Source organism: Ceratotherium simum, chromosome 16 (assembly GCF_057802395.1).
Source record: "Ceratotherium simum simum isolate JZ-2026a chromosome 16, ASM5780239v1, whole genome shotgun sequence".
Taxonomy (NCBI): domain Eukaryota; kingdom Metazoa; phylum Chordata; class Mammalia; order Perissodactyla; family Rhinocerotidae; genus Ceratotherium; species Ceratotherium simum.
In genome coordinates this window covers 27,652,535-27,678,746 of record NC_141915.1, presented here as the reverse complement: position 1 = coordinate 27,678,746, position 26,212 = coordinate 27,652,535, and the positions used below count along the sequence as shown (strand labels likewise).

The 26,212-nt window shown below is 36.8% G+C and overlaps 1 protein-coding gene across 3 annotated transcripts in view; it reads left to right on the top strand.

Moving 5' to 3' along the window:
• Positions 1 to 26,212, top strand: part of INTS2 (integrator complex subunit 2) — a 58,391-nt gene that overhangs the window by 24,052 nt on the left and 8,127 nt on the right. For all 3 annotated transcript variants that reach the window (XM_004434807.3, XM_014790911.2, XM_087440872.1), the window contains exons 14-19: positions 1,444 to 1,620; positions 3,114 to 3,222; positions 16,603 to 16,707; positions 18,494 to 18,658; positions 19,737 to 19,938; positions 23,380 to 23,505. In XM_004434807.3, coding sequence (XP_004434864.1) covers positions 1,444 to 1,620; positions 3,114 to 3,222; positions 16,603 to 16,707; positions 18,494 to 18,658; positions 19,737 to 19,938; positions 23,380 to 23,505 — 884 coding nt within the window. The remainder of the gene's footprint in view (positions 1 to 1,443; positions 1,621 to 3,113; positions 3,223 to 16,602; positions 16,708 to 18,493; positions 18,659 to 19,736; positions 19,939 to 23,379; positions 23,506 to 26,212) is intronic.

The window sequence follows — 26,212 nt, the reverse complement described above, 5'->3', positions numbered from 1 at the left end:
TTCCCCCAAAGCCCCGGTAAATAGTTGTATGTCATAGCTGCACATCCTTCTAGTTGCTGTATGTGGGACGCGGCCTCAGCATGGATGGCTGGAGAAGCAGTGCGTCAGTGCGCGCCCGGGATCCGAACCCGGGCCGCCAGCAGCAGAGCTCGTGCTTCCAACCGCTAAGCCACGGGGCCGGCCCCTACTAATCCATTTAAATTCTCAATAGTGGCATATGGCTATTTCAATAACCCTTAGTAAGAAATTGCCATTTTCAATACTTTAGTTTTGTTCACCATACTGAGAAAGTTGCTGGTGAGCCAAGACCAGCATTTGTACATTTGTCACAAGGACACCTAGCACCTAACTTACACATGTTTTCAATTTGTTATAGTTGGCTATATCAAACAGTTAAAAGGTCCTCTAAAGAAAAGGCTGAATCCCAGGAGGTAAAGAAATCTGTTTGAACCTTTTCTAGAGGCTCTTTTATTTATAAAGAACAATGAACAATATATGCATTGATGTATCACTTTTCATTACCTTGTTTTTATGATTTAGTGAAGTTATTATCCAGCTAGATTGTATCTTCTGCTTTTTTAATATTTTTAGAAAGTGAAATAGGTAAGAATTAGGAGACCAAATGCACAGCCATCATTTCTACATGTCCTCTATCCATGTAGATAGTTAAGTGATAGTCTCCCATATGTGGTTGTCAAAGCTACTTTTTTAATCTCTCTGAGGAGGGCCGGCCCCATGGCTTAGCGGTTGAGTGCGCGTGCTCCGCTACTGGCGGCCCGGGTTCAGATCCCGAGCGCGCACCGCCGCACCGCTTCTCCGGCCATGCTGAGGCCGCATCCCACATACAGCAACTAGAAGGATGTGCAACTATGACATACAACTATCTACTGGGGCTTTGGGGGAAAAAAAAACGGAGGAGGATTGGCAATAGACGTTAGCTCAGAGCCAGTCTTCCTCAGCAAAAAGGAGGATTGGCATGGATGTTAGCTCAGGGGTGATCTTCCTCACAAAAAAAAAAAAACTCTATCTGAGGGTTTGCTGTGAAGAGCTATTCCTCTCCCTAAATTCCTCTCTGCTGTGGGGTCTTTTACAACAACACATACGGTGGTCTAAATACGGATACAGTAGGGACTTAACAATGTTTTTCCCACTACTTAAAAACTAATAGATTAAAAACCCAAAGTCCAGACTCAAAACCCAAACTCATCATTTTAGATTATCTTCTACTGGGCAATATTCTCGATTAGGATATAAAAGTAGTTCATATTTTTAAATCCAAGATCCAAGAAAATTGTGAAACTGGATAATATATTTGTAACTGCTAAAAGTTAATAGTGAGCTTCACTGATTCATAGATCATATAAAATTTTATGTACTTTGAAAATTTTGCTTGCTTTTTCTTATTGCCATAGTTGATTTAGTGCCTATAACCTTCTTTTTTAGGACTGGATTTATAGACAGCTGTGTGAAACCTCCACTCCACTCCATCCTCAATTACTTCCTCTGATTGACGTGTACATAAATTCTATACTTACTCCTGCATCTAAATCTAATCCGGAAGCCACAAATCAGCCAGTCACAGAACAGGAGATCCTCAATATTTTCCAAGGAGTCATTGGGGTAAAACAGTGGTTCTTTTACATTTATTAGCTTATTTTCCTTTTAGTTTATTCTTCTGACTTATTCCTTATTTTTTTCCTGATTATTAGAGGATTTCTAGGTGGTTCTGAATTTAAAGTGGGATTAAATTTCTTTAGATCACTTATAAAAATTAAAAGAATGATATTAGTTCCAAGTGGTTTGTCAAATAGTCACTTTTTGAGGAATTCTTTTAAAAGCTCCATTTTAAAGTCTAAGGAGTAAGACTAAAGTCTAAAGACTAAGGGGATTGTGTTTTTGACAAAGGACTGTGTGACATTTTAACACATTCAATATAGGTTTGTTTAGCTTCCTGAGAATCTAAGATATACCTAGGTTCATTAATGGAAAACTTAAAGAAAATCTCTTTTCTCCATTTTTTTAGAAGGAAAAAATAGTTGCATTTTTCACAAATATATTTAAATGTTTGTTGTTGATAGTGCCACTGAGTCAGTTCTGACTCCTAGTGACCGTGTACAGCAGAATGGAACCCTGCCTGGTCTTTTTGCACCATCCTCTCACCTTCCAGCGCTATATCAGACTGCTCTGCTGCTATTCATAGGGTTTTCATGGCCAATTTTTTCAGAAGTGGGTGGTCAGGTTTTTCTTCCTGGTCTTAGTCTGGAAGCTCCGTTATAACCTGTCCACCATGGGTGACCCTTCTGGTATTTGAAATACTAGTGGCATAGCTTTCACCATCACAGCAACACATGGCTGCCATGGTATGACAACCAACAGATGGGTGATGTGGTTCCTGACTGGGAAATGAACCCAGGCTGTGGCGATGAGAGCACCGAATCTTAACCACTAGACCACCAGGGCTGGCTCTATGTACATATTTAAATGTACATATCTTTTTTTTAGGAGTTATTTTCTTCATGCTAATTTCAGATAATACTTGAGACTCCTATAAGCTTGTTTCAGAAGCAGCCCGATGGGATTGCTGTTGAGTAACAGCTGAAGTCATTTTTCTTTCTATCTTAAATACTGTTAAGCATGTTGCCTTTCATCGCCTATGCCATCTCAAATTTACTTTAAACTTCAGGTCAGGGGCCGGCCCGGTGGCGCAAGCGGTTAAGTGCGCGCGCTCCGCTGCGGCGTCCCGGGGTTCGCTGGTTCGGATCCCGGGTGCGCACCGACGTACTGCTTGGCAAGCCATGCTGTGGTGGCGTCCCATATAAAGTGGAGGAAGATGGGCACAGATGTTAGCCCAGGGCCGTCTTCCTCAGCAAAAAAAAAAAAAAAAGAGGAGGATTGGCGGATGTTAGCACAGGGCTGATCTCCTCACAAAAAAAAAAAAAAAAAAAAACTTCAGGTCATCTCTTTGAGTTTAATGCAAACACGGCAATGTTTCTCCTGTTTTATCTGAGCTTGGGAGCTGCAACACTGAGTAGTCAATTTTGAATGCTTTTACCATCAAAAAAGCACTCATGAAATTTAAAAATGTTTTAAAGTATTTATAATATTACCTCCAGGGTGACAACGTCCGCCTTAATCAGCGTTTCAGTATCACAGCACAGCTTCTGGTGCTTTACTATATCCTGTCTTACGAGGAGGCTCTCCTAGCAAACACAAAGACTTTAGGTAAGTTGTGCATAGGGGAGTGTTTCTAGTGATAGTTCATTTTATTTGCTTTTATTTTGTTACTTTCGAAGCTGTTATATGAGAAAATAACATCAAATATTCTAACAAGCTCCAGCATCATTCTACAGTCTTTGCCATGTAGGCATTGTATACTCTGATGCATAAATACATGTGTGTGGGCACATAGCCACCCCTTAGGTCTCAGTCCTCCTTTTAGCATAAGGCTAAATTAATAGATAACTGAATTGCCTGTATTTTAACAATTTTAGTGACTTCATTAAGTAAATGTAGATTCAGATAAACATGAAGGAACTGTTACTGAAATTTTTTTGCTGAATTTCAGTCTTTTCCCTGTCTTCCATTAGTGTGAAGAATCTAATCAAAAGTAATAGAAAAAAACAACAGAGGAGTTTCGTTTGCCATTAAAATTATCACTGAACTGGGCTTTCAGACTTAGCTACTTTATATAATATCAGAAGGTCCAGTTTAGCATAGAAGATATCAGTATAAAGTAGTGTGTTTTCCTATGTATTTGAAAAAGAAAATTCACCTGTATTTTAGGTTTGCTAAATGTATGTAGTTCCATATTTGAAACAAAAAGAATATCATTAAAAAGTTGTAGGCATTGAGTATATAATGCAGGGAAAATTCTTGTAAGGATGGTTATTTTGCCCCAGCTGAATGATTTTACTTTTTGAAAGCTATAAATTAAAGTTACTTTTCAGTGTTTGGCAGATCAATTTCTTTTATTTATCTGAAGTATTGTGTTTTAAATATACTGTGAATTTCTCAGCTGCTCTCTTTCCTGAGTATAGTTGTTAGGGTTATACAGATGATATCCCATAATAATTATAGTCTTTGTCATATTAGAGACAAGATGGGCTAATAATAAGCATTAGATAATAGTCTCCCACTTTTATCCATATATAACAAATTCTGTTAAGGAATATGCCACTTGTGATTTAATAAATAGTAGAGGAATGAGTTACAAGGAGATGTTCTGGAGGAGAACTGAGACCATTAATACTGTAGCAGGGGACCAAGATGCACTCTTAGTTTTTTTTTTTTTTTTTTTTGTGAGGAAGATCAGCCCTGAGCTAACATCCATGCTAATCCTCCTCTTTTTGCTGAGGAAGACTGGCTCTGAGCTAACATCTATTGCCAATCCTCCTCCTTTTGTTTTCCTCAAAGCCCCAGTAGATAGTTGTATGTCATAGTTGCACATCCTCTTAGTTGCTGTATGTGGGACACGGCCTCAGCATGGCCCAAGAAGTGGTGCATTGGTGCATGCCTGGGATCCAAACCCGGGCCGCCAGTAGTGGAGTGCGCGCACTTAACCGCTAAGCCACGGGGCCAGCCTGCGCTCTTAGTTTTTATTTAAATCAATGTCTAGCAAAAATCTTTAATACAGAAAAGTACAGAGAATAGTATAGCCCACTCTTATGTATACGCCGTGCAGAATTAACAAGTCACTCAGAACTTTAGGACTGGAGGAATCTTTAAATATTATGTGTTCCAGTCCCGAATGACACGGTCATTTCAAACCAGTGTTCCTGTGAAGCTGCTGTTCTTTATGCAAAAAGCTGATGGATCTCAATTGGAAAGTTAAGGATTTTAGGTTAGGAGTACATCTCAGCCTGGATTGAGTCTTGGAAAAGGAACTAGGGGATTAGAGGAAAGTTATTGGGTTTTTACAAGATTCTAGGCGAAAGATGGTGGTGGTTTGGACTTGTAGCAGTGTATATGTATTTTGAAGGTAGAGTTGAGAAATTTTGCTGATGGATTCATGAGGTTTCAGAGACAGGAGCCAAGGTTGATCTGGAGGCTTTTGGCCTGAGCCTAAAGGGCAGAATGGCTATCAACTGAAATAAAAGAGCTCGGAGGAGGAGCAGGTTTGTGGGGGATCAGGAACTCAGTTTTGGACATGTTAAGTTTGAGATGTCTGATAGACTTTAAAGTGGGGATGTTAAGGAAACAGTTGCATATGTGGGCCTGGAATTCAGGGTAGATACCTGGATTGAAGCTTTGATATTCTTTAGCGTGTAAGTGATATTTAAAATAACATTAAACAAGATCACCAAGGGAGGGAGTGTGGGAGGAGAATCAGGAGGATATGATATCCTGGAGGCCAAGGGAAGAATGTTTCAAAGAGGAGAGAGTGATTAGTCAAATGATACTGATAGATAAAATAAGGTTAGGACTGAGGCTCAGTTGGTGACTGTATGTAGCTTGCTGGAGGTCATTTGAACTCTACAGTTTTAATAGTAAAGTGATAGGCTGAAAGCCTGGTTGTAGTGAATTCAAAAGAAAATTAGAGGAGGGGGCCATCCTGCTGGTGTAGTGGTTGAGTTCATGTGCTCTGCTTTGGCGGCCCGGAATTCGCAGGTTCGGATCCCAGGTGCAGACTGATGCACCGCTTATCAAGCCATGCTGTGGCGGCATCCCACATATAAAGTAGAGGAAGATGGGCACGGATGTTAGCCCAAGGCCAATCTTCTTTGGTAAAAAGAGGAGGATTGGCAACAGATGTTAGCTCAGGGCTAATCTTCCTCACAAAAAAGAAAGAAAGAAAGAAAATTAGAGGAGATCTACTGGAGACAATGAGTAGAGACAGCTCTTTTGAGGAGTTGTAAAGAGAAGAAGAAAAATGAATGTAGTAATTGGAGAGGAAAAGAAGGTCAGGAGAGGATTTTTTTTAAAGTGAAAGAGATAAGAGAATGTTTGTATGCTGTTGGGAGTAATCTAGTAGTGAGGGAAGGTTGATGATGCCAGTCCTGGAGTGACGTCCTTGATAGGTGAGAGGAGATGGGATGTAGAAGACAAATGGAAGGATTGGCCTTTCCTTGGAGAATTTTTCCCCCTGGTTCAGGAGATTTTTTCCTAGTCTAGTTTCTCATCTCCAAGGGGAACAAATAACTGCAGAATATGTCACAACATGAGAGAATTTTGCTCTTTCATGGCCAAAAAGGTAATTATTTTGCCTTAAAATTTATTCCTGTGAAGTTGTGTTGTAGTTTCAGTACCTTGTTAACCGTTCTGTGGTTTTGGCCCTTAAAATAAACATTATTAGCAGCTACTGGTTAGCTGCAGAAGCTCAAATATGAAATTCTGAAATTTGAGGTAGAGCCAAGTATTAGAATATCATAGTCATTAAAAAAATGTGTGGTTGTGTGTATATATATATTTTTCACATACACATATATTTTTGGTTTGTTTAAAAATATTTATAATACATGTATATATCAATATTAGTTAAATATTGTACTGATCCAAAAGAGTATGTGGAATAAATAAAGAGTAATATAATAAATCCCTGTGTACTAATACCCAATTAAAATATGAGCATTACCATTATATTTCCAGGTTTTTTTTTTTTTTTTTGGTGAGGAAGATTGGCCCTGAGCTAACATCTGTTGCCAATCTTCCTTTTTTTTTTTATAATAACCTTACATTTTATTTTTTTTTATTTTTTATTTTTTTGTGAGGAGTATCAGCCCTGAGCTAACATCCACGCCAATCCTCCTCTTTTTGCTGAGGAAGACTGGCCCTAGGCTAACATCTGTGCCTGTCTTCCTCCACTTTATATGGGACGCCACCACAGCATGGCCTGACAAGCGGTGCATCAGTGCGAGCCTGGGATCCGAACCCAGGCCGCCAGCAGCAGAGCTTGCGCACTTAACCGCTACGCCGCAGGGCCGGCCCCAATCTTCCTTTTTTTTTTTACCTGAGGAAGATTGTCGATGGGCTAGCATTTGTGCCAATCTTCCTCTATTTTGTATATGGGATTCCGCCACAGCAAGCCTTTAGGAGTGTGTGTAGGTCTGTGCCTGGGATCCGAACCTCTGAACCCCAGGCCACCAAAGTGGAGTGTGCAAACTTAACCACTACACCACTGGGCCAGCCCCCATATTTCCAGTTTTTATACTTAAAAAAATATTCCCTATTTATTATATCTGAAGACTTTATTACTAGATAAAACAGTTTATTTTTAGATACCTTTGAAGTTAGACAATAGTAATTAATATCGAACATACGAGGAACTATTTGTCTGTTCCTAAAGCAGCCATTGGGATACTAAGTGCAATCTCATTCTTAAGTGGCTAAAAGTATTACTTGCTTTACTCTCTCCCTCAAGCTTAACTTTAGTAAAAATAAATCTGCCTTTTTCTCTGCTTCTGTCCTTCTGTTATGTGTGAAATTTCCTTCTTGGTCACCAGGAGAACAAGATGCATCCTGTGGTACTTGGGGAAACTGTGATGTTCACTCGCTCTAAATTTCTGCACTTGAAGTTTTTCTTTGCAGTTGATAGTTAACTTTCTTCTTAGAAGAAAATAATTAATTCCAACTGCCTCTTTCAAAGTGCAGAAACTTTTAAGCAAACATTGGCAGATATTATTTCTTGGCAGCTTGAAGTTTCAGAGCTGTAAAATCAAGTTTTGACAAAAAAGGGTTCTAATAGTCACGTAGCTATATTATAGAGTAATAGTATAAGCATTTTAAACTTATTTCATTATTTACCTAATTGTTTTTGTATTTTAATGCAAAAGAACTGATTTTTAAAATGAAAACATTTATTAAGTATGTTTACTGGAGAAAATTCAGGAAATGAGAAAAGTACAAAGACCAAAGTATCAATCACCCATAATTCTACTGCCTAGAGGTAATCACCATTAGAATTTTGCTAGCAGACCCTTCAGTCTTTGCCCGTATGATAGCTTTCACAGAGTCAGAATCATGATATATGTTTGCAATGTATCCTTTCTACTTACTAATACATTTTAAATATTTACCTATTATAGTAAATTTTTTTCTAATATATGATCTTTAATAGCTGTATAATATTTCTTCATAAATATGTACCATTACTTAACAAATTCCTTATTGTTGGACATTGAAATTATTTCCAAATTTTGCCATTATAACCAGTGGAGGAATGAATATCCTTAGAGCTGACTCTGTATACAGGTGTGATTGTTTCGGTCCTTAGGACAGATTCCTAGATATAGAGCTACTAAGTCAAAGATTTTGGAAAATTATACAATTTAAAAAATGAATTGCCATATTGCCTTCCAGATAGGTTATACCATTATACCTCATTTGTATAAGATATGAGTGCCCATTTTTTACAATATTGAGTGTTATAATTGTTTATGGTGTTTTTTAATTATAGAATTTTATGTGGAGGAAAATCTTTCAAAGCAAGGTACTAACATTATATAACTAATCACCTATATTTTCTTTTAGGGCGTTATTATTTCATTTTTAAAATTAAATATTCCTTTAATTTTGGTGTAAAGTATCCAATTTTATTTTTTTATAATTGGTTACTTGTCAACATTACATAATGAATAATCTGTCATTTTCATATTACTTCAGAAGGTTGCTTTGAGGTATATCAAAGTTTTGTTACAAACCTATATGTTTTTAGATTTTCTTTTTTTATGTTAGACATTTCCAGTACCTTTCACCATTACTGTTCTTGTTCAGTATTTCTGTCTATTCTCACGTATTTAATCTTTCACATGAACTTTTTAATAATTTTGTCAAATTGCACGGAGGAAAATTACATTGGGACTTTGATCAGAATTATATTAAACTCATAGATTAATTTGGAGAGAGTTTACATCTTTGCAATATTGTGTTCTCATCTAGGAATATGAAATAATTTTTTCTTTTTAATTATTAAAATGTAAGCGTCATGAAGGCTAATTTTTGTCTTTTTTTTTGCTACCATATATAGCATTTAGAATATCACTTGATACATAGTAAGCACTTAATGGTTTTTGAATGAGTGAATTTATTCGAGTTATTTTTTTATGTCTGTCAATAAAATTTTACTTTGTATAGGTTCTGTACAATCTCCTAACAAGTTATCACAGATTATAGGAAACGTATTGACATTTAGTTTGGATTAGTCAAGCTCTGAATTTCTTTTTTTTTTTGTGAGGAAGATCAGCCCTGGGCTAACATCCATGCCAATCCTCCTCTTTTTGCTGAGGAAGACTGGCCCTGAGCTAACATCTGTTGCCAATCCTCCTCCTTTTTTTTTTTTCCCCCTTTTTCTCCCCAAAGCCCCAGTAGATAATTGTATGTCATAGTTGCACATCCTTCTAGTTGCTGTATGTGGGACGCGGCCTCAGCATGGCGGGACAAGTGGTGTGTCGGCGCGTGCCCCGATCCGAACCCGGGCCGCCAGTAGCGGAGTGCGCGCACTTAACCGCTAGGCCACGGGGCCGGCCTCTGTGATCAGTGATCTTTGATGTTACTATTGTAATTGTTTTGGGGCATCACAAACCGTGCCCATATAAGTCGGTGAACTTAATTGATAAATGTGTGTGTTTTGACGTTCCCCTCTCTCTCTCCTTGGGCCTCCCTATGCCCTGAGACACAACAGTATTGAAATTAGGCCAATTAATAACCCTACAATGACTCCTTAAGTTTCAAGTGAAAGGAAGAGTCACACGTCTCTCACTTTAAATCAAGAGCTACAAATGATTAAGCTTAGTGAGGAAGACACATTGAAAGCTGATAGGCTGAAAGCTAGGCCTCTTGTGCCAGTTAGCCAAGTTGTGAATGCAAAGGAAAACTTCTTGAAGGAAATTAAAAGTGCTACTCCAGTGAACACATGAATGAGAAGAAAGTGAAACAGCCTTGTTGCTGATATGGAGAAAGTTTTAGTGATCTGGAGATCAAACCAGCCACAACATTCCCTTAAGCCAAAGCCTAATCCACAGCAAGGCCCTAACTCTCTTCAATTCTGTGAAGGCTGAGAGAGGTGAGGAAGCTGCAGAAGAAAAGTTTGAAGCTAGCAGAAGTTGGTTCATGAGGTTTAAGGAAAGAAGCCATCTCTGTAATGTAAAAGTGCAAGGTGAAGTAGCAAGTGCTGATAGAGAAGCTGCAGCAAGTTATCCAGAAGATCTAGGTAAGATAATTCATGAAGGTGGCTACACTAAACAACAGAGTTTTCTTTTTCTTTCTTTTTTTTTTGGTGGGAAGATTGGCCCTATGCCAATCTTCATCTATTTTGTGTGTGGGATGCCACCACAGCATGGCTTGATGAGCGGTGTCTAGGTCGGTGCCTGGGATCTGAACCTGCACACCCTGGGCTGCTGAAGTGGAGTGCGTGAACTTAATCACTATACCACTGGGCTGGCCCCTCTTTTTTTTTTTAGTTAATTTTTTATTGAGGTAACATTGGTTTATAACATTATATAAATTTCAGGTGTACATCATTATATTTCGACTTCTGTGTAAACTACATCATGTTCACCACTAAAAAGTCTAGTTGTCATCTGTTACTGTACACATATGCCTTCTACCCCCTTCGCCCTTCCCACTCCCCACTTCCACTCTGGTAACGACCAATCTATTCTCTGTGTCTTTGTGTTTGTTTATTGTTATTTTTGTATCTTCCATGTATGAGTAAAGTCACATGGTATTTGGCTTTCTCTGTATGAGTTATTTCCCTTAGCATAATACTCTCAAGTGTGTTGTTGCAAATGGCAAGATTTCATCTTTTTCACGGCTGAGTAGTATTCCATTGTATACACATACCACATCTTTATCCATTCACCCATTGATGGGCACTTAGGTTGTTTCCAAGTCTTGGCTATTGTGAATAATACTGCAGTGAACATAAGGGTGCATATATCTTTTTGAATTAATGTTTTTGTCTTTTTTGGAAAAATACCCAGAAGTAGAATAGGTGGATCAAATGGTAGTTCTACTTTTAATTTTTTGAGGAATCTCCAAACTGTTTTTCATAGTGGCTGCACTGGTTTACATTCCCACCAGTGTGAGGGTTCCCTTTTCTCCACATTCTCTCCAATACTTATTTCTTGTCTTTTTAATAATAGCCATTCTGATGGGCATTAGGTGATACCTCATTATGGTTTTTATTTGCATTTCCCTAATAATTGGTGATGTTGAACATCTTTTCATGTGCCTGTTGGCCATCTGTATTATCTTCCTTGGGAAAAGTGTCTGTTCAGATCCTCTGCCCATTTTTTTAAATATTTTATTTATTTATTTATTTTTTCCCCCAAAGCCCCAGTAGATAGTTGTACGTCATAGCTGCACATCCTTCTAGTTGCTGTATGTGGGACGTGGCCTCAGCATGGCGGGAGAAGCAGTGTGTCGGTGCACGCCCAGGATCCGAACCCAGGCCGCCAGCAGCGGAGTGCACGCACTTAACCGCTAAGCCACAGGGCCGGCCCCTCTGCCCATTTTTTTAATTGGGTTGTTTGTTTTTTTTGTTGTTGAGTATGATTTTTTTTATGTATTTTGGATATTAACTCCTTAGCAGATATATGATTTGCAAATATCTTCTCGCAATTGTTAGTTTGTCTTTTCGTTTTGTTGATGTGCAGAAGCAACAGATTTTCAATGTAGACGAAAGAGCCTTTTATTGGAAGAAGATGCCATCTAGGACTTTCATAGCTAGAGACGATAAGTCAATGCCTGGCTTCAGAGCTTTAAAGGACAGGCTGACTCTCTTGTTAGGGGCTAATACAGCTGGTGACTTTAAGTTGAAGCTGGTGCTCATTTACCATTCCAAAAATCCTAAGGCCTTGAAGAATTATGCCAGATCTACTCTGCCTGTGCTCAATGGAACAACAAAGTCTGATTGATAGCACATCTGTGTACAACATGGTTTACTGAATATTTTAAGTCCACTGTTGAGACCTACTGTTAAGAAAAGAAGATTTCTTTCAAAATATTACTGCTCATTGACGATGCACCTGGTCACCCAAGAGCTCTGATGAAGATGTACAACGAAATTAATGTTGTTTTCATGCCTGCTAACACAGCATCCATTCTGCAGCCCATGGATCAAAGAGTAATTTCGACTTCAAGTCTTATTTAAGAAATACATTTCGTAAGGCTATAGCTGCTATAGATAGTGATTCCTCTGATTGATCTGGGCAAAGTAAATTAAAAACCTTCTGGAAAGGATTCACCATTTTAGATGCCATTAAAACATGTGTGATTCACAGGAAGAGGTTAAAATATCAACATTAACAGGAGTTTGGAAGAAGTTGATTCTGCCCCTCATGGATAATTTTGAGGGGTTAAGGACTTCAGTGGAGGAAGTAACTGTGGATGTGGTAGAACTAGCAAGAGAACTGGAATTAGAAGTGGACCCTGAAGACATATGTGACTGAATTGCTGCAATCTTATGATAAAACTTTAATGGATGAGTTGTTGCTTCTTATAAATGAGCAAAGAAAGTGGTTTCTTGAGATGGAATCTACTCCTGGTGAAGATGCTGTGAAGATTATTGAAAGACAAAAAAGAATTTAGAGTATTGTATAAACTTAGTTGATAAAGCAGCAGCAGGGTTTGAGAGGATTGACTCCAATTTTGAAAGAAGGTCTACTGTGGGTGAAATGCTATCAAACTGCATCACATGCTACAGAGAAATCGTTCATGAAAGGAAGAGTCAATGGATGCTGCAAACTTCAGTGTTGTCTTATTTTAAGAAATTGCCACAGCACCTCAGCCTTCAGCAACCACCACCCTGATCAGTCAGCAGCCATCAACATCGAGGGCAAAAGATTATGACTTGCTGAGGTCTCAGATGATGGTTAGCATTTTTTAGCAATAAAGTTTTTTTTCTTTGGTGTGGGGGATTGGCCTTGAGCTAACATCTGTTGCCAATCTTCCTCTTTTTGCTTGAGGAAGATTTTTGCTGAGCTAACACCTTTGCCCATCCTTCTCTACTTTTTATATGTGGGGCACCACCACAGCATGGCTTGATGAGCAGTGTGTAGGTCCGTGCCCAGGAGCTGAACCTGTGAACTCTGGGCTGCTGAAGTGGAGTGCGTGAACTTAACCACTACGCCAGCAGGCTGGCCCCAATAAAGTATTTTTTAATGAAGGTATATACATTGTTTTTTTTAGACATAATGCTATTGCACACTTAATAGACAATAGTGTAAACATAACTTTTATATACACTAGGAAACCAAAAAATTTATGTGACTTGCTTTATTGCGATATTCGCTTTATTATGGTGGTCTGGAACTGAACTTGCAATATCCCTGAGGTATGCCTGTATGTTGTTTTGTTTTTTAAAATATTAAACTATTTTCAATATTCGAAATAATCTATCTTTACTAATATACAAGCATTCTGCTTATAATCAATTTGTTTCTGAAATACCATTTTATATTCCATTTTTCCTCTTTAATGTTATTTCAGACAAACAATAATGTTATTTTATATCTTTCAAGGTGGACCACAGAGCCGTGGTTTCAAATAGGTTTTTAGTATTGAATTTCTTTTTACCTTTTGACTCCCTTCACCCATTTCTCCCACCTTCCACCCCTGCCTCTGGCAACCACCAGTCTGTCCTTTGTATCTATGAGCTTTTTATTTTAAGATTCCACATATAAAAGCGATCATATGGTATTTGTCTTTCTCTGTCTGACTTATTTCACTTAGCATAACGTCCTTGAGGTCCCTCCATGTTGTCGCACATGGCAAGATTTCACTCTTTTTTATGACTGAATAATATTCCACTTTGTATATATACAACGTTTTCTTTATTCCTTCTACCATTGATGGACACTTAACGTTATTTCCATATCTTGGCTATTGTAAATAATGCCGCAGTGGACATGGGGGTGCATATATCTTTTCGAGTTAGGGTTTCATTTTCTTTGAATAAATACTCTGAAGTGGAATTGCTGCATCATGTGGTAGTTCTATTTTAATTTTTTGAGGAAACACCATACTGTTTTCCATAGTGGCAATACCAATTTACATTCCCACCAGCAGTGCACGAGGATTCCTTTTTTCCACATCCTGGCAACACTTACCCTTCTTGTCTTTTTGATAATAGCCGTTCTAACAGGTGTGAGGTGATATCTCATTGTGGTTTTGATTTGCATTTCCCTGATGATGTTGAGCATCTTTTCATATACCTATTGGCCATCTGTATAACTTCTTTGGAAAAATGTCTATTCAGGTCTTCTGTTTATTTTTTAATCAGATTGTTTTTTTGCTATTGAGTTGTGTGAGTTCTTTACATATTTTGGATATTAGCCCTTTAACAGATATATGATTTCCACATATTTTCTCCCATTCAGTAGGATGCCTTTTCAGTTTCTTGATGATTTCCTTTGCTGTGCAGAAGCTTTTTAATTTGATGTAGTCCCACTGGTTGAGTTTTGTTTTTGTTGCTTTTGCTTTTGGTGTCAGATTCAAAAAATCATTGCCAAGACCTATGTCAAGGAGCTTATTGCCTATGTTTTCTTCTAGGAGTTATATGGTTTCAGGTCTTATGTTCAAGTCTTTAATTCATTTTGAGTTAATTTTTTGTGTATAGTGTAAGATAGTGGTCGAGTTTCATTCTTTTGCATGTGGCTGTCCAGTTTCCCAGCACCATTTATTGAAGAGACTGTCCTTTCCCCATTGTATATTCTTTGCTCCTTTGTCGTAAACTAGTTGACCATATTTGTGTGGGTTTATTTCTGGGTTCTCTATTCTGTTCCATTGATCTGTGTGTCTGTTTTTATGCTGATACTGTACTGTTTTAATTTTTATGGCTTTGTAATATAGTTGGAAATCAGGGAGCATGATGCCTCCAGCTTTGTTCTTTCTCAAAATTGCCTTGGCTATTTGTGTCTTTTTTGGTTCCATACAAATTTTAGGATTATTTGTTCTATTTCTGTGAAAAATGCTGTTGGAATTTTGTTAGGGATTGCATTGAATCTGTAGATTGCTTTTGGTAGAATGGATGTTTTAACAATATTGATTCTTCCAGTCCATGAGTGTGGAATATCTATCCATTTATTTGTGTCGTCTTCAATTTCTTTCATAATGTCTTGTAGTTTTCAATATACAGGTCTTTCAATTCCTTGGTTAAATTTATTCCTAGGTGTTTTATTCTTTTTGATGAAGTTGTTAATGGGATTGTTTTCTGAATTTCTCTTTCTGAAAGTTTCTTATTAGTGTATAGAAACGCAACAGATTTATGTGTATTGATTTTGTATCCTGCTACTTTACTGAATTCATTTATTAGTTCTAACAGTTTTTTTATGGAGTCTTTATTGTTTTCCATGTACAATATCATGTCATCTGCAAAGAGTGACAGTTTTACTTCTTCCTTTCCAATTTGGTGCCTTTTGTTTCTTTTTCTTGCTTAATTGCTCTGGGTAGGACTACTTTCTAAGTAGTAAGTATTGGAACCAGAATTTTGACTACCACTGAAACCTGTATTATTTTAACTGTCTTCTGAAACACACTCTTGCTCAATTCATAGAAGATTGGTATGGAAAACTCGGATGCTAATTTATTAATTTACAAGGGGGATTATATCTAATCAAGAGTTATATGGTTTGTATAGGTAATGATTCTCACCCTTTATTCTAACACTTGCACTTATGTACTTGTCTTCAACCAAAAAAAATTTGTTGAGCCACTTTGTGGTTTGTATTTGAAAAATAAGTATATTAGATATGATTTTTTTAAACTATGAACACCCTGGTTTAGATTCTCATATAGTCCTATGTTGTACAAGCAAAGTACCTTGGAATGAGATGAGGATGTCAGGCATATAGAGTATGATGGAAATGAGACAGAGAAAAATAGTGTTGATTGGCAAGGTCCTTTATTCTGTGGGATCTAGGAATCCACTGAAAGTTTTTGAGCATGGAGCCAGAGACACATGATCTAGCCAAATCTGTATTTAAATAAGAGGACTATTGCAGCAGTGTAAAGGATAATTTAAAGAGAAGAGAATTTAGAGTCAGGAAAATTGGGCCATAATAGATATTTAAACAAATGATGAGTAGTCACTGAATTAGGACAGCAGAAAAAGAACAGAAATTAAGATGGACTTGTAAAAAAAAATGGACTTGTTAGCTGGCTGAAGGTAGAAGTTGTGAGAGAAGGAAGTCAAATTCATATTGCCCAACTTCCTTTAAAAGAGTCAGTCACCACTAGAATATATAATAGGTTAAAACAAGGCGTTAGAATCATGAGCTTTAAGCCGTGTGGTCGTGATGCATTTGCTCTTCCTAATTAGATTTGAGAAAGTCTTGACTTACTTATCAGGTGGTTTTTTTTTTTTTTTTTAGTGTAGGGCACTTCTGCAGATGGCTTCTCTCACTCATGATTGTTTTCCCAACTAGTTTCAATTTTGGGGCATTTTCCAGATCTTGCTCTTAGCTATGTTCTTGCTCATCCTGTGTATCCATTATTTTGGTAGTGATTCTTTGTCTTTTATTTACAGATTTTTATTTACCTATATTTACAGATTAAGTGAATTAAAAGTAATTTAACATTGTTTTTGTTCCCATTTGGGTTGAAGGTTAAGATTTCTGTTGTTTCTGACCCTTTATTTATCTTACACTTTTCTTCTTTGACTGACAGCTGCTATGCAAAGAAAGCCCAAATCATACTCATCTTCTTTAATGGATCAGATTCCTATCAAATTCCTTATTCGACAGGCTCAAGGGCTGCAGCAGGAGTTGGGAGGTATTTGTTTTACTTGCTTTTTACTTTAATGTTTATTGCTAAAACATACTTTACTGTTTATAGTGTTACAAAGTGTAATAGATGCTCAATGTTAAAAATTCAAAACAATTCAAGAGTGAAATTTCTCTTTACCTCCCTAACTGTCTTACTCCCTGCAAACCAACCCTTCCCTCCCAAACTCCTAGCTATTTTATTTTGGTGTGTAATTTCAGATATTTTTTTCTTTAGGTTGAACCATATGAAATCGCAGGTATTTAACTATTTTTGACTTAGAAAAGTGCAATTTCATATGGTTGAAGCTAATAGATACATGAGTAAGAAATTCTTTCTGTAAAATATAAATGGTAGTATATCTTCTCTCTTCTGAGACTTATTTTTTCTCTTGGAGTCTTGGAAATCTTTTCATGTCAGTACATGTAGATCGACCTTTTTGTTGTTTTTTTTTTTTTTTTACTGAAGAAAATTCGCCCTGAGCTAACATCCATTGCCAGTCCTCCTCTTTTTTTGCTTGAGAAAGATTAGCCCCGAGCTGACATCTGTGCCAATCTTGCTCTATTTTGTATGTGGGACACCGCCACAGTGTGGGTGGTGAGTAGAGTAGGTCTGTGCCTGGGATCCAAACCCATAGTCTTAACTATACATATACTTGTGCATTTAGATTTTTAAACTTTAAAATTATACCACTTTTGATTGTTAGAGTGTCCTTTCAAACTGAAACATTAATTTTAAGCAGTTTCTATGAGAAAGGAAGCAGGTACTATCCCTACTGGGACTAAACAGTGGTATGATTTGATCTAAGTTGCATAATAAGGGGATGATTGGATCTAAAGTACTTTTATTACTACTAATACTATTACTACTGCTCTTACAACTCTGATGATGATAATAATAGTATAGTAACAACAATATTTATTAAGTATTTATGTGCCATGCACTATTTTGTATATCTAAATAGGCATTTTTACAGTATCATCATTTATTTTCTCATTATTGATGTTACACAATATGAATAGTCAAACTATGCTATAAGAAAAAGGTTAGAAACAAGACTGATTTAGAAAAAGGAAGGTTTCCCGTTCCTTTGGGGCTTCCTTAACCCTTCTTGAAGCAAGACAAATGCACCCTCTTGTGGGTATCATCAGTATTGCTTCTGTTTGCTGACATACTTAGCTGTGTGACTTTAGGACATTAATAAATGTCTTTCAGCCTGTTCCTTACAATAGAATGGAGACAATATTGCTTACCTTGTAGGAATGTTAGGTTGAAATGAGAAAATGTATGTAAAGTACCTGAGACCTTTTAGGTACTCAAAGTGAGCAACTTTAATTTTACCCAGCTATAACAATGATTCTCAACTGGGTTGGAGGAGACGACATGTTATCCTATCAGAATTTCCGAGTGAGGACTTTTTCAAACCATATATGGTCTCCCTGAAATGGACATTCTTTTCTCCCCGCCCCGCCTCAATTCTTGAACTACTGCTATGTCAAACAACTTTTCCTGATGGAAGACTTTTGTGTTGGGATATGGTGAAAGAAAGTTGAGAACTTTTGATAAAAGTAGTAGTTTCCAACTTCCTGTGTATCAGATCACTTGGGGATCTTTATTTGAACAGATTCCCTGGCTGAACTAACCAGAAGTTCTCAAACTGTTGTATGCATGCACAAGAAGTGCAAATTCCTTTGGATTGCTGAAAATGAAAGGGAGAAGGGAGGAGGAGAGGGGAGAGAGATGATTTTTGTGTTTAAAAATGAAGAGTCCAGTTGACTTCTTGTAAATTTTTAAGGGTTGCATTCTGCTTTACTACGTCTCCTTGCAACTAACTACCCACATTTATGCATTGTGGATGATTGGATCTGTGAAGAAGAAATCACAGGGACTGATGCCCTGTTAAGGCGAATGCTCCTGACTAATAATGCCAAAAACCACTCTCCTAAACAACTCCAAGAAGGTATAGTAAATAGATACTCCTTTTTCCCCTTTAGTAGTGCAAAGAGATGTTAGGCTCATTGAAATCTTAAAATCAGGCAGAATTTCCCTGGGGATGTAATAATGTTTTGGTGAATATATTTTAAGTAATTCTCTTTGAGTTTAAGGAGTTTTAACAATTTATTTCTGATATGCTTATATCTGTTTCCTCATAGGTCCTGCATTATATCACTAAACAGGACGTGCGGTTTTAGGAAGGTCCCATAAGGAAATAAGTCAGAAATAATAGTCAGAAATAAGTGCCATGGAATAGAGCAATGTACTTGTGGTCAATGGATAGTGTTCTAGATCACCACTGTCAGATAGAAATATGATATAAGCCACACATATAATTTTAAACTTTCTATAGCCACAATAAAAAAGTAAAAAGAAACAGGCAAAATTAATTTTAATAATTATTTTATTTAGCCCAATATATCTATTATTTTATCATGTAATCAATATAAAAAACTATTAATGAGATATTTTACTGTTTTTCCATACTGAGTCTTTGCAATCTGGTGTGTATTTTATACTTATAGCACATCTCATTTTGGACTAGCTACATTTCAAGTGCTCAATAGCCAGATATGGTTAGTGACTATTGTATTAAAGAGCACAGTCCTAGATATTTTTTAATAACAGCAATCTGCTGGGTGCTTATAACCTATAATGGGGGCCCCTTGGAAGAAGGTATCAAGAAATTTTAATCTTTCAAATGAATGTTACTACCAAAAGCAATATCTGGGTATATTTTCATATTTCAGTCAATTTTTAAAATCAGTCTGAATCACCAACGAAATGACATTTGTCTTTGGGTCACTAATGTGATTTTTAAAATGAGATATTTTTTGTTCTTTATGAAATAACTACACCTACATAAATTTTTCTTAAAGTCCTTATTTTAAGTATAGCCAAAACTATGGCTAGAATTGAAAGTTTTACTTGTAAAGCAACATTGTTTTCTTGATTTGTTTGGCCTAAAGTCTGATAGAGCAATGTTACTTCCTATTTGGTAAGCTGTATAGAATTTAGATATGACTGCTAAGTTTTCCTTTTAGCATTTTCAGCTGTCCCAGTAAGTCACACACAAGTGATGCAGATTCTAGAACACTTGACTCTGCTCTCTGCCAGTGAACTTATACCATATGCAGAAGTATTAACATCCAATATGAACCAGCTATTGAATTCAGGGGTTCCACGGAGAATTCTTCAAACGGTCAATAAACTGTGGATGGTTCTTAATACTGTGATGCCTAGAAGGTAATTTCAGTGTATTGTTACATGTAATAGATAAGTGTATAGCAGTGATTATATACAATAATCTAAACTTAATTGTTGAAAACAATTGTTGTGTATTTAACAATTTAAATCCTTTCTCAAGACTACTAATTAAAGAGGTGTTATAACTTTAAGGAAAAAATAAACTTTATCTTAAGAAACAAAGAGAAACCTTAAAGTATTTCCAACTTGAGACAGTTCTTTACAAGTGAGCTCTCCTGTATAGGCATCTGTCATTTGTGGCTCATTGTGATTTAGATCACTATTGTGTCTTGCATCATTTCAGTGGCTCCAAATTTTGCTGCACATTAAAATCACCTGGAGAGCTTTTAAAACTCTTGATCCCCAAGTTGTAACCCATGCCAATTAAATCAGAATGTCTGTGGGTGGGACTCAGGCATTAGTATTTTTTTAAAGATTCCCCAGTTCATTCCAGTATGCAGCAAAGTTTAGAGAACGCTGGATTAATTATTTTGTCTTTAGTCAAGTGGGTCTCTGCTGGTCCATAGATTGCATCAAAAACACCTGGTCAGCTCTAAAAACAGAATACTGGGCTGGACTTATCTGAGATTTTGATTCAGTAGGTCTGGGAATATTTATAGTTTTTGAATTTAATTTTTTACTTATATCAAATTAATAAATCCACATAACTTAAGAGGTTAAATAGTATATACGGTCTGCCCACACCTCCCCATTTTAGACCTTTGCTCCCCAGAGACAACTATTTTCAGCTCTTTTATCTTTTTGTTCTGGCATTTGTATCCCCCCATATATGTCAATAATATGCTTATAATTACTATGATTTTCTGACTTTCCAATTTAGGAATTATCTTTTGACTTCTTACTATACAAAATGAAGATTCAGTACTTTCTTGCTTCCTCCCCTATGAGCTCCTCTTCCCCCAACATACTTTCTCTTCCTCTATTTCTCCCAACACAGTTACATCAAAATTTCTGATTAAAGCAATATATAGTGTGCATATTATGATGACTACATAAGTGTTATTTATAGTGACCTATGTAATATCCTTTGATTACAATTTCTTTCTTATACAACTACCCTCCTCCACACCCTCCACACAAACCCTGAGTTAATACTTGTCTCTTTTCCATTTGCTCAGGGGTTTTTTTTTTTTTTTTTTTGGTATCAATAACTAATTCATTCCCAAACTCCATTACTGAGGGGAAATTTAATTTACAGTTAGTTATAACACATCCAGTAATGTGTCAGTAACATCTTTTTCTTGGAAACATTCCTTTCAGAGCCTTCCATCCTCACGTTTCAATCTGGGACACGCACAATAGCCGTCCTGGAATTCCTTGGTCTCTCATCGTTGTTGGATTCCATGTTTTTCTCTTTCTTGGTTTAGTTCCTCATTTTAGTGAGTGGAACTCATACTCAAGTTGCTTCCTAAGAAAGGGTGTTTGGGAAACTTATTTTTTTTTGAGATTTGCATGCATGAAAAGGTTTTTTATTGTTCCCCTCACGTGTGATTGATATTTAGCCTAGGTGTAGAATATCAGCTCATTTTTCCTTTTACCAAAAGAATTAGAGCTTCTCTTATTGCTATTGAATAATCTGATGTTACACCAATTCCCAATCCTTTGTATGTGACCATTGTTTTTTATCTCTTAAATGTTTTAGTTCTTTTTCTTTCAGTTTTCTGGAATTTCAGGGTGAAGTATTTTGGTGTGGCTCTTTTTTTATTCGTAGTGCTGGGCACTTGGTTGGGTTTTTTTCAATCTGGGTACTAATGCCTTCATTTCTATGACATTTTCTTTTTTTTTCTTCTTTTTTTTTGTGAGGAAGATTAGCCCTGTGCTAACATCCGATGCCAATCCTCCTCTTTTTTGCTGAGGAAGATTGGCCCTGGGCTAACATCTGTGCCCATCTTCCTCTACTTTATATGGGATGCTGCCACAGCATGGCTTGACAAATGGTGCATCGGTGCGTGCTGGGATCCGAACCTGCGAACCCTGGGCTGCCGAAGTGGAGCTTGCGCACTTAACCTCTGTGCCACTGGGCTGGCCCCTGTGACATTTTCTTGTATATATTTTTTTTCCTTCAATAATTTCTTTCCCTCTGTTTTCTGGAATTTTTTGTGATTTGGATTTTATACCTCTTGGACTTATTCTCTCATTTTCTCCTCTATTCTTTAATTTTCCTTTTGAATATACTTTCTGGATATTTCCTCAATGTTATCTTCTGCTTTTTCTTTTGAATTTAAAAAATTTCTGTTTTATTGTTAATTTCTAAGGGCTCTTTCTTTTTTTCTTTTTTGTGAGGAAGATCAGCCCTGAGCTAACATCCATGCTAATCCTCCTCTTTTTGCTGAGGAAGACCGGCTCTGAGCTAACATCTATTGCCAATCCTCCTTTTTTTGCCCCAAAGCCCCAGTAGATAGTTGTATGTCATAGCTGCACATCCTTCTAGTTGCTGTATGTGGGATGCGGCCTCAGCATGGCCGGAGAAGCGGTGCATCGGTGCGCGCCCGGGATCTGAACCCAGGCCGCCAGTAGCGGAGCACGCACACCTAACCGCTAACCCCGGGGCTGGCGCTAAGGGCTCTTTCTTATCTGAATATTTTTAAATGCCTTCTGTTCTTGTTTCATATATGAAATATTATGTCCTTTAAGGATATTAATTATAGGTTTAAAAAAAAATTTTCTTCTCATCCCTACATTCTCTGTTTCTTTGGAGTTCCTTTTTTTCTGCTTATATATTTTAATGTTTTTCAAAGTAGAAGTCTTCTTTTATATGTTTAATGATTTTTGGCTGTCCACTCATATTTAAGAGTGGGCAAGCTCTGTGTTTGAGGTGGGGCTGATGGATCCTGGGCTTCACTGTAAGAGATTAGGTAATTTCCATATTGGCATATCCCTCAGTAATTCTGGTGTGCAGTCAGGTTAGTAACCACCTATAGTCTATTGACGTCTAATCTCAAAGTGGCATCTCACATTGAGATTTCATGATGATAAATACAAAACAATGACTTAATTTATGGGGCCAGATACAGTTTCAAAGTGCTTTGGTAAGTATTATTTCATTTATAGGTATTATATTCCTATTTTACAGATGAGGAAACAGTTCAGAGAGGCTCAGTCACTTACACAGGGTCATATAGCACGTATGGTATAACTGAGGTTTTAATTCAAATTTTTATTTTATATGCCATGATTATTCCATTATAACTGTGAAGATTTTTGAAACTACTTTGTGTTTCCTGTTTGATCTTCATGTGTTTTAGAGTCATAATAATAGGTTAGATTTCTATAGGTTTTGATTTTTTCAAGTTTATTCACACCTGTTTTCTAATTTTTTCCTCAGTATATCTTTCTAAGACAGAAAGGACTATATGGCTACAGGTTTCAATTATAATAGAGCTGTTTTTGTTTTTGAACATGTGATTATTTTCTCGTCAGGCTGTGGGTAATGACAGTTAATGCACTTCAACCTTCAATAAAGTTTGTACGACAACAAAAGTATACTCAGAATGACCTGATGATAGATCCTCTTATTGTCCTAAGATGTGATCAGAGGGTACACAGGTACGTGTCATTTGAGTTTCATTTTTATTATAGAGTTACGCTTTGGAGAGTCAAAAGAAATGGAAGAAATTCAGTTTAAACTTATATCTTAGTGTTCTTGCAGATAACTGGCAGTATGACTTGTGAGATTTTCTGTTTTTTGGCTTTTTTTAGCTGTCTATATTCGTAAACTATATATTCAGTTCAATATTTAATATGTGATTTAAACCTAGCCTTAAAGAAATGTCATTCTTGGTTTTGGCAACTCTCACTAATGTCTGTTCTTTCTCTCAGAGTTAAGACCAGTAAAGAATAATACTATTTCTGCTAGCATTGTTGAAAAGGCTTCCTGGTGAGCCATTACTTGCATTAAAACTGTGATATTTTTGGCATCCTCAATTCTGATGTTAGCTTCATTGGTTAGACATTTGTCTGTAATTCCTTGCCAATTGCTGAACTTAATCAATTGCTTTGAAGTGGCTTCACCTCAAGAGGCAGAATTAATTAATTCACATCACTAATATTTGAATTTCTAGTTGCTATGCTAAGTAATATCAAAGATATATAAGTTGAGGGGCTTGCCTATAAAGTGATTATTACCTGCCTGGGTAAATAAGACAAATAGTTGAGAAGTTAAATAATATGGTCATATGCAGATGAATGGGATAGTAAATGAATACTGTTAAAAGTTCAGGAAACATGTGAAGGAGGGTGGGACCTGAGTAGTATTTTAAAGGATAGAAATAGACGTTAGATGAACAGATACTATAATGATGGGAGTTAGGGGGTCAAGTCAAGGAAGATATTGTGGGAAAAGGAATAGTGTGAGCAAAAATGTAGAAGCAAGAATGAAAAAGGTTTGAATTGGAGGGGTCAATTTTTGAGAAGAACACATTTTAGAATTTGAATGTTAGGTTGGGGTCAGCCTATGGAGGGCCTTGAGTGTTAGGCTAAAGAGGTCATTTAGGTGGTAACTTAAGAAGAGAAGCTTTGCATTAGATGGTTTGAAGGGGAAAGAAACTGGAGTGAAGACGACTAACGAGGATACACTCTAAGAATATACTCATCTGTCCTCAACCCTGGGGATGACAGCCTTGAAGTGACAAAACATGCAAAATCAGCCAGATATGGTTTGGCGAGATCAAGGTCTCATAGGAGATAGGAATTAGAAGAATAAACAGTATAAATGACATTATCTAATAAGAGGAAAACAACAGTAAATAACACTTCTAGAAAAGAGCCACTTCTAAAACAATTTTCAGTGTTAAAAATCCACTTAAGTATGTAGCCTTTCACCTGACTCGCCTCTGTTTGTTCAGGAAATTGTTAAATTATGCTATCATAATATATGTAATGTTTTTGTAGCCTGGGTTTTTCACTTAACTTGTGAACCTTGTCTCATGTTAATAGATATTATATTAATTTGCTACATAGTATTCCACATACATATGCTGTGCCTAACCCAGTCGCCTATTGTTGGATATTTTGTTTATTTCTATTTTTTGTTATTATCAATAGTGCTGTGGTGACTATTCTGTGTACTGGGTATTTCCTTAGAACAGATTGTTAAAAATGAGATTACTGGGGCAAAAGTAACATGCTCGTTTTCAAGACATTTGATTCATATTTTCATTCTGCCATCCAGAAAGGCTGAACCAGTTTACATTCCCATAGCAGTGTTTGATAGTGTATACTTGCCTACACTATTTTATATAATATTTTCCAGTTTGATAGGTGAAAAATGGATTCTCAATTTATATTTTATTTTATTTTATTTTTTTTTTAATAATTTTATTTATTTATTTTCTTCCCCAAAGCCCCAGTAGATAGTTGTATGTCATAGCTGCACATCCTTCTAGTTGCTGTATGTGGGACGCGGCCTCAGCATGGCCGGAGAAGCGGTGTGTTGGTGTGCGCCCGGGATCGAACCCAGGCCGCCAGCAGCGGAGCACGAGCACTTAACCACTAAGCCACGGGGCCGGCCCTCAATTTATATTTTAGATTGAATATTTTCTTATACTTATTGGCTATTGGTATTTCTTCTGTATATTTTAGCCTAGTTTCCTATGGGAAAGCTTATCTTTTTTTGATTTAAAGAGCTCTTTAGGGCCAGCCCCGTGGCTTAGCGGTTAAGTGCGCGCGCTCCGCTGCTGGCGGCCCGGGTTCGGATCTGGGCATGCACGGACGCACTGCTTCTCCGGCCATCCTGAGGCCACGTCCCACATACAGCAACTAGAAGGATGTGCAGCTATGACATACAACTATCTACTGGGGCTTTGGGGGAAAAAAATAAATAAATAAAATTATAAAAAAATAAAATAAAATAAAGAGCTCTTTATCTACAAAGGATATCAGCTCTTTGTATATATAGTGCGTTTTTCCTTTATTGTTCATTGTTTTGCCTTTTAATTTTGTTCATTTTTTAAAATTTAATATTTTTACTAAGTGAATATTCACATGTTTTTTAAAAATATCAAACAATATAAAAACATATTCACATATAACAAGATAGGATGTTTAGGATTTGCTTTGAACTAACCCAGTAGTGGTGGTGGGAAAGTGGATGGAGTATAGATGAAATAAGACTGGCCATGTGTAGATAACTGTTGAAGCTGGGTGATGAGTTCTTGGGGGTCTATTATAATATTCTCTCTTTTATGATATATGAAAGTTTTCATAATATACATTAATAAGTGAACAAACAAGAAGAATAACAACAAGAAAAAGG